Source organism: Cherax quadricarinatus, chromosome 66 (genome assembly GCF_038502225.1).
Source record: "Cherax quadricarinatus isolate ZL_2023a chromosome 66, ASM3850222v1, whole genome shotgun sequence".
Classification (NCBI taxonomy): Eukaryota; Metazoa; Arthropoda; class Malacostraca; order Decapoda; family Parastacidae; genus Cherax; species Cherax quadricarinatus.
The window spans coordinates 17,593,878-17,606,360 of NC_091357.1; the positions used below are offsets into that span (position 1 = coordinate 17,593,878).

General features: G+C 39.3%; 1 protein-coding gene across 2 annotated transcripts in view; it reads right to left on the reverse strand.

Moving 5' to 3' along the window:
- Window positions 1-12,483, reverse strand: part of ClpX (Caseinolytic protease chaperone subunit) — a 62,188-nt gene that overhangs the window by 11,278 nt on the left and 38,427 nt on the right. For both annotated transcript variants that reach the window (XM_070099142.1, XM_070099143.1), the window contains exon 10: window positions 3,738-3,905. In XM_070099142.1, coding sequence (XP_069955243.1) covers window positions 3,738-3,905 — 168 coding nt within the window. The remainder of the gene's footprint in view (window positions 1-3,737; window positions 3,906-12,483) is intronic.

A 12,483-nucleotide genomic window follows, 5' to 3' on the forward strand; every position in this document is an offset into this window, starting at 1 on the left:
TGAAATATACATGTAGTACATAAACAATACAATGGGAAATGATGAATGAAACATTAACAGCATAACACTTACCTTTATTGGAGATTCTTCTTAGTGTATGGGAGACTGGAGGAGGAGAGAGATTGGATTGTTTACAGTTTGGAAGGGAAATTCCCTTCCAGCAACACCTCAGGTACCAATTGCTTCTCTGGGGTTGCTTCTCTTCTCTGTTTCTTAATGCCACTAGGACCACCTTGAGAGTCACTCTAGTCCTGTCTCACAAAGTAACTGTGGAGAGAGCTCTGTTTCTGGCATCTCTTTAACACTTCCCTAAAATGGCCCAAGACTTTGTCACTGTACATATTTCTCACCTTCTTTACCACAGGCTTGGCACTAGGAGCTTTCTTTGGAGCCACGGTAGCTTATTTAGTACTTGCAAGCACTGAAATGAGTGGAATATTATGAAATATTTCGTAGGAGCTCTTGAGGGGACCTTCACTCACTGGTAAACAATGCCAGACTGGCTGGGTAAGGAGGCCTCCCCGGCTCACACCGTGCGTACGCGTCCCGGATGAACTACTATTTGCGAGTCAACCCATGAAAAGCGAGTCCATGTTTATACGAAAATACCCCTATGATTGGCGAAATTTACGATTGCCGAGAACTACGAAAAGTGAGGGACCACTGTATTAGTCAGAGGGCTGAAGAGGGGTTGTTAAAGTGGTTTGGTCATTTAGAGAGAATGGATCAGAGTAGAATGACATGAAGAGCGTATAAATCTGTAGGGGAAGGAAGGCGGGGTAGAGGTCGTCCTTGAAAAGGTTGGAAAGAAGGGGTAAGGGAGGTTTTGTGGGCAAGGGGCTTGGACTTCCAGCAGGCGTGGATGAGAGTGTTCGATAGGAGTGAATGGAGACGAGTGGTATTTGGGACCTGATGCTCTGTTGGAGTGTGAGCAGGGTAATATGTAGTGAAGGGATTCAGGGAAACCGGTTATTTTTATATAGCCGGACTTGAGTCCTGGAAATGGGAAGTGCAATGCCTGCACTCTAAAGGAGGGGTTCGGGATATTAGCAGTTTAGTGGGATATATTGTGTATCTTTATACGTATAAGCTTCTAAACTGTTGTGTTCTGAGCACCTCTGCAAAAACAGTGATTATGTGTGAGTGAGGTGAAAGTGTTGAATGATGATGAAAGTATTTTCTTTTTGGGGATTTTTTCTTTCTTTTTGGGTCACCCTGCCTCAGTGGGAGACGGCCGACTTGTTAAAATAAGAAAAAAGAAAAAAATAATACTCAATAATAATTACCAAGTCTCATTAAATGTCATATATTACGTTAATATACACATTTTCATTAATCCATCTAGTGTGACTTTGTCAATGGTCCCCCTATCCACAGGGTGGATAGGGGGGCAATGTGGCAGATGTTGCAAGTGTATGGTGTAGGAGGTAGGTTACTGAAAGCAGTGAAGAGTTTTTACGAGGATAGTGAGGCTCAAGTTAGAGTATGTAGGAAAGAGGGGAATTTTTTCCCAGTAAAAGTAGGCCTTAGACAAGGATGTGTGATGTCACCGTGGTTGTTTAATATATTTATAGATGGGGTTGTAAGAGAAGTAAATGCGAGGGTTTTGGCAAGAGGCGTGGAGTTAAAAGATAAAGAATCACACACAAAGTGGGAGTTGTCACAGCTGCTCTTTGCTGATGACACTGTGCTCTTGGGAGATTCTGAAGAGAAGTTGCAGAGATTGGTGGATGAATTTGGTAGGGTGTGCAAAAGAAGAAAATTAAAGGTGAATACAGGAAAGAGTAAGGTTATGAGGATAACAAAAAGATTAGGTGATGAAAGATTGAATATCAGATTGGAGGGAGAGAGTATGGAGGAGGTGAACGTATTCAGATATTTGGGAGTGGACGTGTCAGCGGATGGGTCTATGAAAGATGAGGTGAATCATAGAATTGATGAGGGAAAAAGAGTGAGTGGTGCACTTAGGAGTCTGTGGAAACAAAGAACTTTGTCCTTGGAGGCAAAGAGGGGAATGTATGAGAGTATAGTTTTACCAACGCTCTTATATGGGTGTGAAGCGTGGGTGATGAATGTTGCAGCGAGGAGAAGGCTGGAGGCAGTGGAGATGTCATGTCTGAGGGCAATGTGTGGTGTGAATATAATGCAGAGAATTCGTAGTTTGGAAGTTAGGAGGAGGTGCGGGATTACCAAAACTGTTGTCCAGAGGGCTGAGGAAGGGTTGTTGAGGTGGTTCGGACATGTAGAGAGAATGGAGCGAAACAGAATGACTTCAAGAGTGTATCAGTCTGTAGTGGAAGGAAGGCGGGGTAGGGGTCGGCCTAGGAAGGGTTGGAGGGAGGGGGTAAAGGAGGTTTTGTGTGCGAGGGGCTTGGACTTCCAGCAGGCATGCGTGAGCGTGTTTGATAGGAGTGAATGGAGACAAATGGTTTTTAATACTTGACGTGCTGTTGGAGTGTGAGCAAAGTAACATTTATGAAGGGATTCAGGGAAACCGGCGGGCCGGACTTGGGTCCTGGAGATGGGAGGTACGGTGCCTGCACTCTGAAGGAGGGGTGTTAATGTTGCAGTTTAAAAACTGTAGTGTAAAGCACCCTTCTGGCAAGACAGTGATGGAGTGAATGATGGTGAAAGTTTTTCTTTTTCGGGCCACCCTGCCTTGGTGGGAATCGGCCGGTGTGATAATAATAAAAAAAAAAAAGCTTCTCTCTTTTATGTGCGGGTTATTTGTGTATCGTTCCAGTCACGGTATTGTGCCTTTTTTTGTTATTTATTTGTGTATCCATCTATGATATTTTTTCAAAATTATATCATAAACGCAATATGTAACATATAAAGATGATAAATACACCCCACAGTAGAATAAAGTAACAAATATGAGATGTGGTAGCCAGACAAATTGTACGAGTGACGGCAAGAATAACGTTTTCTCTAGTCCAACATCAGAGAAAGTGTGTTACTGGGGGGTAACTGTAGAAAATTATTCCTTTCGTATGCCTTTACTCAGAGCGTTATTTCTTCTAAAACTGGTGTTACACGAGAATGGGAGTGCTCCTCTTTATTTATTCTACCATATCAACATAGAGACAACTTTTACACAATGTAACATGTACACAAACCAGACTTGTTCACCTGGTTTGTTTACAAAACTTGCGTACGCCTGGATTGTTTGCTTAACTCCGTGCCTGTCCTCTCTCATGTACTCATTCTCTCTCTCTCATTTATTCGTTTTATCTCATTTGCTCACCTCTGACCCTACATTAAGACTACAAATGTTTTAAGGTAAGTAATGAGTGAACTGTACATGCATTTAATCGCTCTGGGACACTTAAACGTCATAAAATATTACGTGTGGGTGGGGTGGCCTGGTATGGTAGCCTCGCTGGCTACCATACATACCACACTTGATTTCTTAAAATAAATACTACTCATCTCACCCTAGATTAATACAACAAATATTTTAAGGTAAGTAATGAGTGTACTACATGTGTATATTACTTTTTTATTGCTTTTAATAGGTAGTTCTATTGTTAACTTAATATATGTTAGTGTGAACTTGTTATCTAGTATTTATATGTATTTATAAGTGAAAAAAAGGTGTTCCACTTTACGGCGATTTATGCTTTACGGCAGTAGCCTGGAACCTAACCTGCCGTATAAGTGGAGCCCTACTGTATATGAGAAAGAGACCTTTCCAACAGAACAAATTGCAGTTTCACAAACATGTCAACACTTACAGGAATCATTCCAAATTCAATGAGGTCCCTTGCTTCTACTTTGGTTAAGAGAGCATCTTTTTCCTGATTGTCTTCCTCTGCATCTGTGCTGGCAGTTAGGTGAGCCACATCTGCCTGTGATGCTGCTCGCCGACCAACTGACTGGCCTCCGATGCCGAAGCCTAGGTACTGCAGAGAAGCACAAAAAATTCTGATGAGATACTTAAGAAAAAATAAGTTTCAAAGATGATGAGGTTTGCTTCATAAGATTTGAAATATAGATCACTGATAAATAACTAAATAAGTTTATCTTAACTCTGATGGTCTTCCAGTAAACAACGGGGGAAAAAATATTCAGAGCCAACAACTGTATAAGCTATTCCTTAACCTTAGATTGATGTCGAATGTTAGGTCAGTTTATGAAGTACAAAGCCAATGATTCCACAAGGGTCATTAAGGTTGCAATTCACATGTACACTACCACTCAAGAAAACCTTAATCCCTAAAATAGGGATTAAACTTATCAAGGAATGGAAAGGATTTGATCCAAGACAAGGCTAGCTAAAAACTCTTCCCACTAAGCATATTTCTATACAATAGGAAGGTCATTTCACGGCACCACTGCAACTACAAATGCAGGTTTTTATGGACAAATCTCACACCAACATAGCTATGGAGAGATCTAACTCAAGTCCCTTTAAAGTCATTTTTTGCAAAATTGTAACATGATCATAAACAACTCGGGAAAGGACAAGACCTGACCCATGGCAAGACAATCCTTAAATTAAGCAAACACTTTTCCCATTGTACAATGTCAGCCTAAGAAAATTCATTACACTAGGTATACCTCTATATACTACTATGAAAGAAAGCCTGGGACACCACTATGACCATAAGAGCAGGCCCTTAAGAAGGAATCTCACACTAGCATACATTAAAATAAACAAGTCACAATCACATTTCAATGTTACAGTCACACATCTGACGGTCTTAAAGCGACATACAGAAAGTGACTAGGAAAATAAGCTGAGACTCCTTTTTTATTTTTTTTTTTTTTAACAAGTCGGCCGTCTCCCACCGAGGCAGGGTGACCCAAAAGAGAAAGAAAATCCCCCCAAAAAATACTTTCATCATCATTCAACACTTTCACCTCACTCACACACACTCACTGCTTTTGCAGAGGTGCTCAGAATGCAACAGTTTAGAAGCATATACATGTAAGATACACAACATATCCTTCCAAACTGCTAATATCTCAAACCCCTCCTTTAAAATGCAGGCACTGTACTTCCCATTTCCAGGACTCAAGTCCGGCTATATAAAAATAACTGGTTTCCCTGAATCCCTTCACAAAATATTACCCTGCTCACACTCCAACAGCTCGTCATGTCCCAAATACCATTTGTCTCCATTCACTCCTATATAACATGCTCATGCACGCTTGCTAGAAGTCCAATCCCTCTCCCACAAAACCTCCTTTACCCCCTCCCTCCAACCTTTTCAAAGATGACCCCTACCCCGCCTTCCTTCCCCTACAGATTTATACGCTCTCCATGTCATTCTACTTCGATTCATTCTCTCTAAATGACCAATCCACCTCAACAACCCCTCTTGACTAATACTTTTATTAACTCCACACCTCCTAATTTCCACACTCCGAATTTTCTGCATAATATTTACACCCCACATTGCCCTTGGACAGGACATTTCCACTTCCTCCAACCACCTCCTCGCTGCAGTATTTACAACCCAAGCTTGACTCTTTGGTTATGTACAAATAAATTCTCAAATGCTGGGTGTCTTTACAAATAACAATATTATTTAGCGAATTACACTAAACTTTGCATATAATGGACTTCAGAAATACGTAACAAAATCTACTGGGTTAATCGATTTGGAAATAATGGACAAAGTCAGTTATAGAATTGTAAATCATTGTTACAATCATGGAGACAGAGAGTAGGATAGCAGATGAACAAGGAGGCTTTAGGAAAGGTAGGGGATGTGTTGACCAAGTGTTTACAATGAAACATATAGGTGAACAGTATTTAGATAAAGGTAAAGTGGTTTTTGTGGCATTTATGGATTTGAAAAAGGTGTATGACGGGGTGGATAAGTGGCAATGTGGCAGCTGTTGCAAATGTATGGAATAGGAGGTAGGTTACTGAAAGCAGTGAAGAGTTTTTATAAGAACATAAGAAAGAAGGAACACTGCAGCAGGCCTACTGACCCATGCAGAGCAGGTCCCCCCCCTGGATTAGCCCAATGACCCACCTAGTCTGGTCACTTCCACTTAAGGAAGGAGCACGGCATCAGACCTAGTAGCACAAGCTAGTCAGGTCCAACTCTCATCCACCCACACCCACTCACGTATTTATCTAACCTATTTTTAAAACTACACAACGTTTTAGCTTCTATAACTGTACTCAGGAATTTGTTCCACTCATCCACAACTCTATTACCAAACCAGTGCTTTCCTATATCCTTCCAGAATCTGAATTTTTCCAACTTGAAACCAATGCTGCGAGTCCTGTCTTGGCTGGAAATTTTCTGCAAACGTGTGAGCATGTTCAATAGGAGTGAATGGAGACAAATAGTTTTTAGGACTTGACGTGCTGTTGGAGTGTGAGCAAGGTAACGTTTATGAAGGAATTCAAGGAAACCAGCAGGCCATACTTGAGTCCTGGAGATGGGAAGTACAGTGTCTGCACTCTGAAGGAAGGGTGTTAATGTTGCAGTTTTATAACTGTAGTGTAAGTGTGCCTCTGGCAAGACAGTGATGGAGTGAACGATGATAGTTTTTCTTTTTTGGGCCACCCTGCCTTGGTGGGAGACAGCTGATGTGTTAATAAAAGAAAAAAGTTACAATCACAGCAATCTCTTCTCTCTACACCACAAATGCCATTACTGGCCACCTGCTCTCCCCAATTAATCCATTATATGGAGAGTTTGTGTTGTATATGCTTCTAAACTGTTGTGTTCTGAGCACCTCTGCAATAACAGTGATGATGTGTGAGTGAGGTGAAAGTGTTGAATGATGATGAAAGTATTTTGTTTTGGGGGATTTTCTTTCTTTTTTGGGTCACCCTGCCTCGGTGGGAGACGGCCGACTTGTTGAAAAAAAAAAAATGGAGAGTTTACTTTATTATGGTTTGTCCTTACTTCTACTTCTGTCTTTTCATGCCTAAACTGTATATTTGTTAACAAACTATAAGATAACTTATTCCTTTATTCTTTTCACACCTTTATTTCTTAAATTATTTGATAAATCACAGTGCAGAATTCTTCATTAAATCACTGAGAATTTCTGATGGGAGTCTGCATTCACATTACAGTGAAAAAATTATTCTCATGTTTCTTAAGGCTATCACTCAGTCTATGATAAAATATAGAGATTATTATTATTATTATTATTATTATTATTATCAAGGTGGAGAAACTTAGCAAATGCAATGTGTGGAAAAGATTCTGTAGGTACTGTACAACAACAATTGTGAAACAAGTTGAATCATAAGCCTCCCCCCTCCCCAAAAACATGAATCATAGAAAAAAATACCATCTACCAGTAATTAAATGGAGAGAGAGAAATGAACAGAAATTTCTAGAAAGAGAAAGACATTCATGATATTTAAAAGAAAAAATAAGATAAAATTTAGCTCACAGGAAAAAATACATTGCCTGTCATTGCAACAAGCCATGCACAGACCAACAATTATTTTCATACACATTAGAGAAATATGGATGAAGACTGCCTATGTAGGAAAATGGTGTGCATGATATGCATAAAAGTACTTTAATCTTAAATTGGAAATGGTAAACAAGGAAGAAAATTAAAGCAAAAACAAAAGATAGAGCGAATGTAAAGCAAACACCAAAATGGAAGACAGCTATATCTGAGTCCTGGAGGTGGAAGTACAGTGTCTGCACTCTGAAGGAGGAGTGGGGATGTCGCGGTTTGGAGGGTCATCTGAGCTGCAATGTTATTGTGCTTCTGGCACGACAGCAACTGAATGAGTGACAGTGAAAGTGTTTTCTTCTTCATCGGGGCATTCTACATCAGTGGGACACAGCTGGAGTGTTAAAAAAAAAATTTGAGAGTATGCAGCGTATTGTTGCATCATACAGTTGTCTCCTATTTTGGTATTTTGTCTATAGACCTGTCCACAATCTGGGTAGTAGACAGTGGAGTTGTATATTATGCATCATCAGTTTGTTGAGTGCTGGGATCAGAAAGTAGATAAAACTGACCATCACCAAGAGGAGGGACACATCCATTTCTACTGCCTTGAGTCACTAATATCAACCATTTATTAATGATGGTTATACAAATGTACAAGTGATTAAAAATAATAAAAAAAAAATATTTCTTAAAACTGTTCCAGACTTACTTGAAACTGTAGCATGAAAAAAAGAAAGTGTAAACACGATATGAGAATATTTCAGACAAGCACGTTTATGCGTTACAGTTAACACAACTGCTTAATTTAGAGGTAAAATAATAAGCAAAGGCAAGAGTTCAATGACAGATTCATACAACAATAACTCTACATTGATTATATTGTATATGCATTTTATTAGAAAACTACTGTCTATGGCAAATACCTATGTCCATCTCTATCATGTCCACCTTTTCCCACACTGAAGGCAAGGGGTTACAGGCAGTCTTCCTCAAACATTTCAGGTGCTAACAATCTTGATATCTGCAAGTATCAACACCTAAAACATTTTCCAAAGACTTCTGATTTGGCTATCACTTATGATTTTTTGCAGATATAAACACACAAAAGACAATAACAAAACCCTTAGCATTGAGTCAAACAAGGAAGAGTAGGAATGAAGAAACTGAATACTGTACATAATAGTCAAAAAAGAACCTATGAAAAGAGAAACTAGCAATATTGAAGAACAGTTTGGTTTAAGATAAGAAAAGGAAAAGGTAACCCTTAGTTTCTCAACTTCCATCAGTGGCTGGCCAACAACAGTAGAATATTTCACAAAATTTTAATGAATAATAAATAAAAATCTAAAATTAAGTGAAGGCACTAATCTTATTTTCAATTTAGAACACATACCCAACATAGAATTAGTTTCCATTTCGTACTTAAATGATTGTAAAATGTATGATTGCTACAAGTCAAATTGCCAGTTTAAAATTATGAAGATGAAGTTTTATGGATGACATGACTGCACACATGCTAAACAGTACTTATGTACTGTACTGTATTATAATCCATACATAAGAAAAAACTTCAACTAGCATCTGTTGTGTCACAGACTTGCTCACAACACACATGCAGTACTTCAAATGCTGTTTATGTTATGAACACAGCAGCCTTCAACAGAGTAATAAATGTTGAAAATGGTATAAAATACCAACAAGGTAATAATTAAGACATGCACAACAGATAGGTATCTTTATTATATCATGTCACCCACTGCTGCTGTATTTAACTGGAGAAGCCTACTGTGTAGGCTAAACATTTCAACAATAACAATACCCAACTGCTGCATATGTGTCTTAATCATTAAAGTAATAAATCGCATTCTTATTTCTCCTATCCAAAATTCAGTCTTGCAGAATCTGAGTGAAAATATAAAATTTTATTATTTATTAACACAATGGCCGATTCCCACCAAGGCAGGGTGGCCCGAAAAAGAAAAACTTTCACCATCATTCACTCCATCACTGTCTTGCCAGAAGGGTGCTTTACACTACAGTTTTTAAACTGCAACATTAATACCCCTCCTTCAGAGTGCAGGCACTGTACTTCCCATCTCCAGGACTCAAGTTCGGCCTGCCGGTTTCCCTGAATCCCTTCATAAATGTTACTTTGCTCACACTCCAACAGCACGTCAAGTATTAAAAACCATTTGTCTCCATTCACTCCTATCAAACACGCTCACGCATGCCTGCTGGAAGTCCAAGCCCCTCGCACACAAAACCTCCTTTACCCCCTCCCTCCAACCTTTCCTAGGCCGACCCCTACCCCGCCTTCCTTCCACTACAGACTGATACACTCTTGAAGTCATTCTGTTTTACTCCATTCTCTCTACATGTCCGAACCACCTCAACAACCCTTCTTCAGCCCTCTGAACAACAGTTTTGGTAATCCCGCACCTCCTCCTAACTTCCAAACTACGAATTCTCTGCATTATATTCACACCACACATTGCCCTCAGACACGACATCTCCACTGCCTCCAGCCTTCTCCTCGTTGCAACATTCCTCACCCATGCTTCACACCCATATAAGAGCGTTGGTAAAACTATACTCTCATACATTCCCCTCTTTGCCTTCAAGGACAAAGTTCTTTGTCTCCACAGACTCCTAAGTGCACTGCTCACCCTTTTCCCCTCATCAATTCTATGATTCACCTCATCTTTCATAGACCCATTCGCTGACACGTCCACTCCCAAATATCTGAATACATTCACCTCCCCCATACTCTCTCCCTCCAATCTGATATCCAATCTTTCATCACCTAATCTTTTTATTATCCTCATAACCTTACTCTTTCCTGTATTCACTTTTAATTTTCTTCTTTTGCATACCCTACCAAATTCATCCACCAACCTCTGCAACTTCTCTTCAGAATCTCCCAAGAGCACAGTGTCATTAGCAAAGAGCAACTGTGACAACTCCCACTTTATGTGTGATTCTTTATCTTTTAACTCCATGCCTCTTGCCAAGACCCTCGCATTTACTTCTCTTACAACCCCATCTATAAATATATTAAACAACCACGGTGACATCACACATCCTTGTCTAAGGCCTACTTTTACTGGGAAATAATCTCCCTCTTTCCTACATACTCTAACTTGAGCCTCACTATCCTCATAAAAACTCTTCACTGCTTTCAGTAACCTACCTCCTACACCATACACCTGCAACATCTGCCACATTGCCCCCTTATCCACCCTGTCATACGCCTTTTCCAAATCCATAAATGCCACAAAAACCTCTTTAGCCTTATCTAAATACTGTTCAATTATATGTTTCACTGTAAACACCTGGTCCACACACCCTCTTCCTTTCCTAAAGCCTCCTTGTTCATCTGCTATCCTATTCTGTCTTATTCTTAATTCTTTCAATAATAACTCTACCAGGCTGGCAACTTCACAATTTTAAGGATGTTCATGGATGACTGCAATAATTTCACCAGTGAGGGGGTGCACTCTATATTGTACGCACACTGAATCACATAAACAAAATGAATCAACTTTAAACGTGTATTTTTACATTAATTTTTTAAAAAATTCTCCACGGGGAAGTGGTGAAGAAGCCTTCCTCTGTAAGCAATGAGTGTTGTAAGACGAGACTAAAATGATGAGAGCAAGGGGCTAGTAACCCCTTCTTCAGAAATCACTAAATGTAAAAAGAAGAAAAACTTTATGTGCCTTAGTTGGAGATGGCCAGTGTGTTATTTTTTTTAAATATGTTCTTTATAATACCACTTTTATTGTTGTTTAATATGTATATGGTAATGCAATTTATGATGAAAGATTTTAGAAGGAGGTCCAGGTATTCTCTATGTGAAGGATCCATTTCTACTGCAGTGTTTGACACGATGAAAATAAATGGTATAAAATACCGACACAATGGAAACATAAACACATATGCAGTTTAATGTGATCCTTTATTGACAATGTTTCACCCACACAGTGGGCTTTTTCAAGTCACACACAGATCTACCTGGGGTGGAAGGTACGGGAGTATTTATAGTCATGTTCAGAATGTTGAGGTCAGGTGGAGAATGCCGCATCTGATGCGGCATTTATAGTGAAAGGAAATACTGCATAACTCAGATTTAATGTGACAACCCATATGAAAATCGGTAATAAAATAATTATCATAATGGATGCACCGGTTTCCCTGATTCAGGGAAACCGGCAGGCCGGACTTGAGTCCTGGAGATGGGAAGTACAGTGCCTGCACTCTGAAGGAGGGGTGTTAATGTTGCAGTTTAAAAACTGTAGTGTAAAGCACCCTTCTGGCAAGACAGTGATGGAGTGAATGATGGTGAAAGTTTTTCTTTTTCGGGCCACCCTGCCTTGGTGGGAATCGGCCGGTGTGATAATAAAAAATAATAAAATAATGGATGCACATGTTCTTGTTCCTGAAAACTTCTTGAAGTTGTACTTTTTAAACCAAACAAGAGAATGGTGTCAGATTTCAAAAATGCAACATTTCCACACATGCATTAGTCAGAAGAGATAAACATTATGGTACTGTATTAAAATTAATGCAAATTTTCTCAAACACTTTTCCTATTTTCTCACTTTTATAGGACTCCAAGTGACAATCTTCATTGAAGATATGGATACACGTGCAACAACTGTGTATCTCACACAGTTGTTGCACATATCTAGTTCCTTGCATATATAAAAATACCCAGCTGTTGCACGGGTATCTAATTCTTCAACTTGTCGATATCATGTACCATTAATGTTATAATACAATCTTCAATCTTTCCATCTTTAGATGGAAAGATTGTGTCAATGCCTTCACTTTTTTTTTCTTAGACAAACTAGTAGGTGGATTTTTTTTTTTTGCATATTTAAAGTTATTTTTAAAATGCCTTTAACACTTAATGGGAATTGAAATACAAGGGCAAGATAATACAAAGCCCCCTGCTCTCCTCTCCTCCTGCCCCTGAAGGCCGAGACATACCTAAAGGAAGCAAGAAGACAAAATTGGCAGACAGGAAGTAAATTCACCATTATAAAAAAAAAAAATGGCATGTGAAAAATAAACCAAAATTCAGTT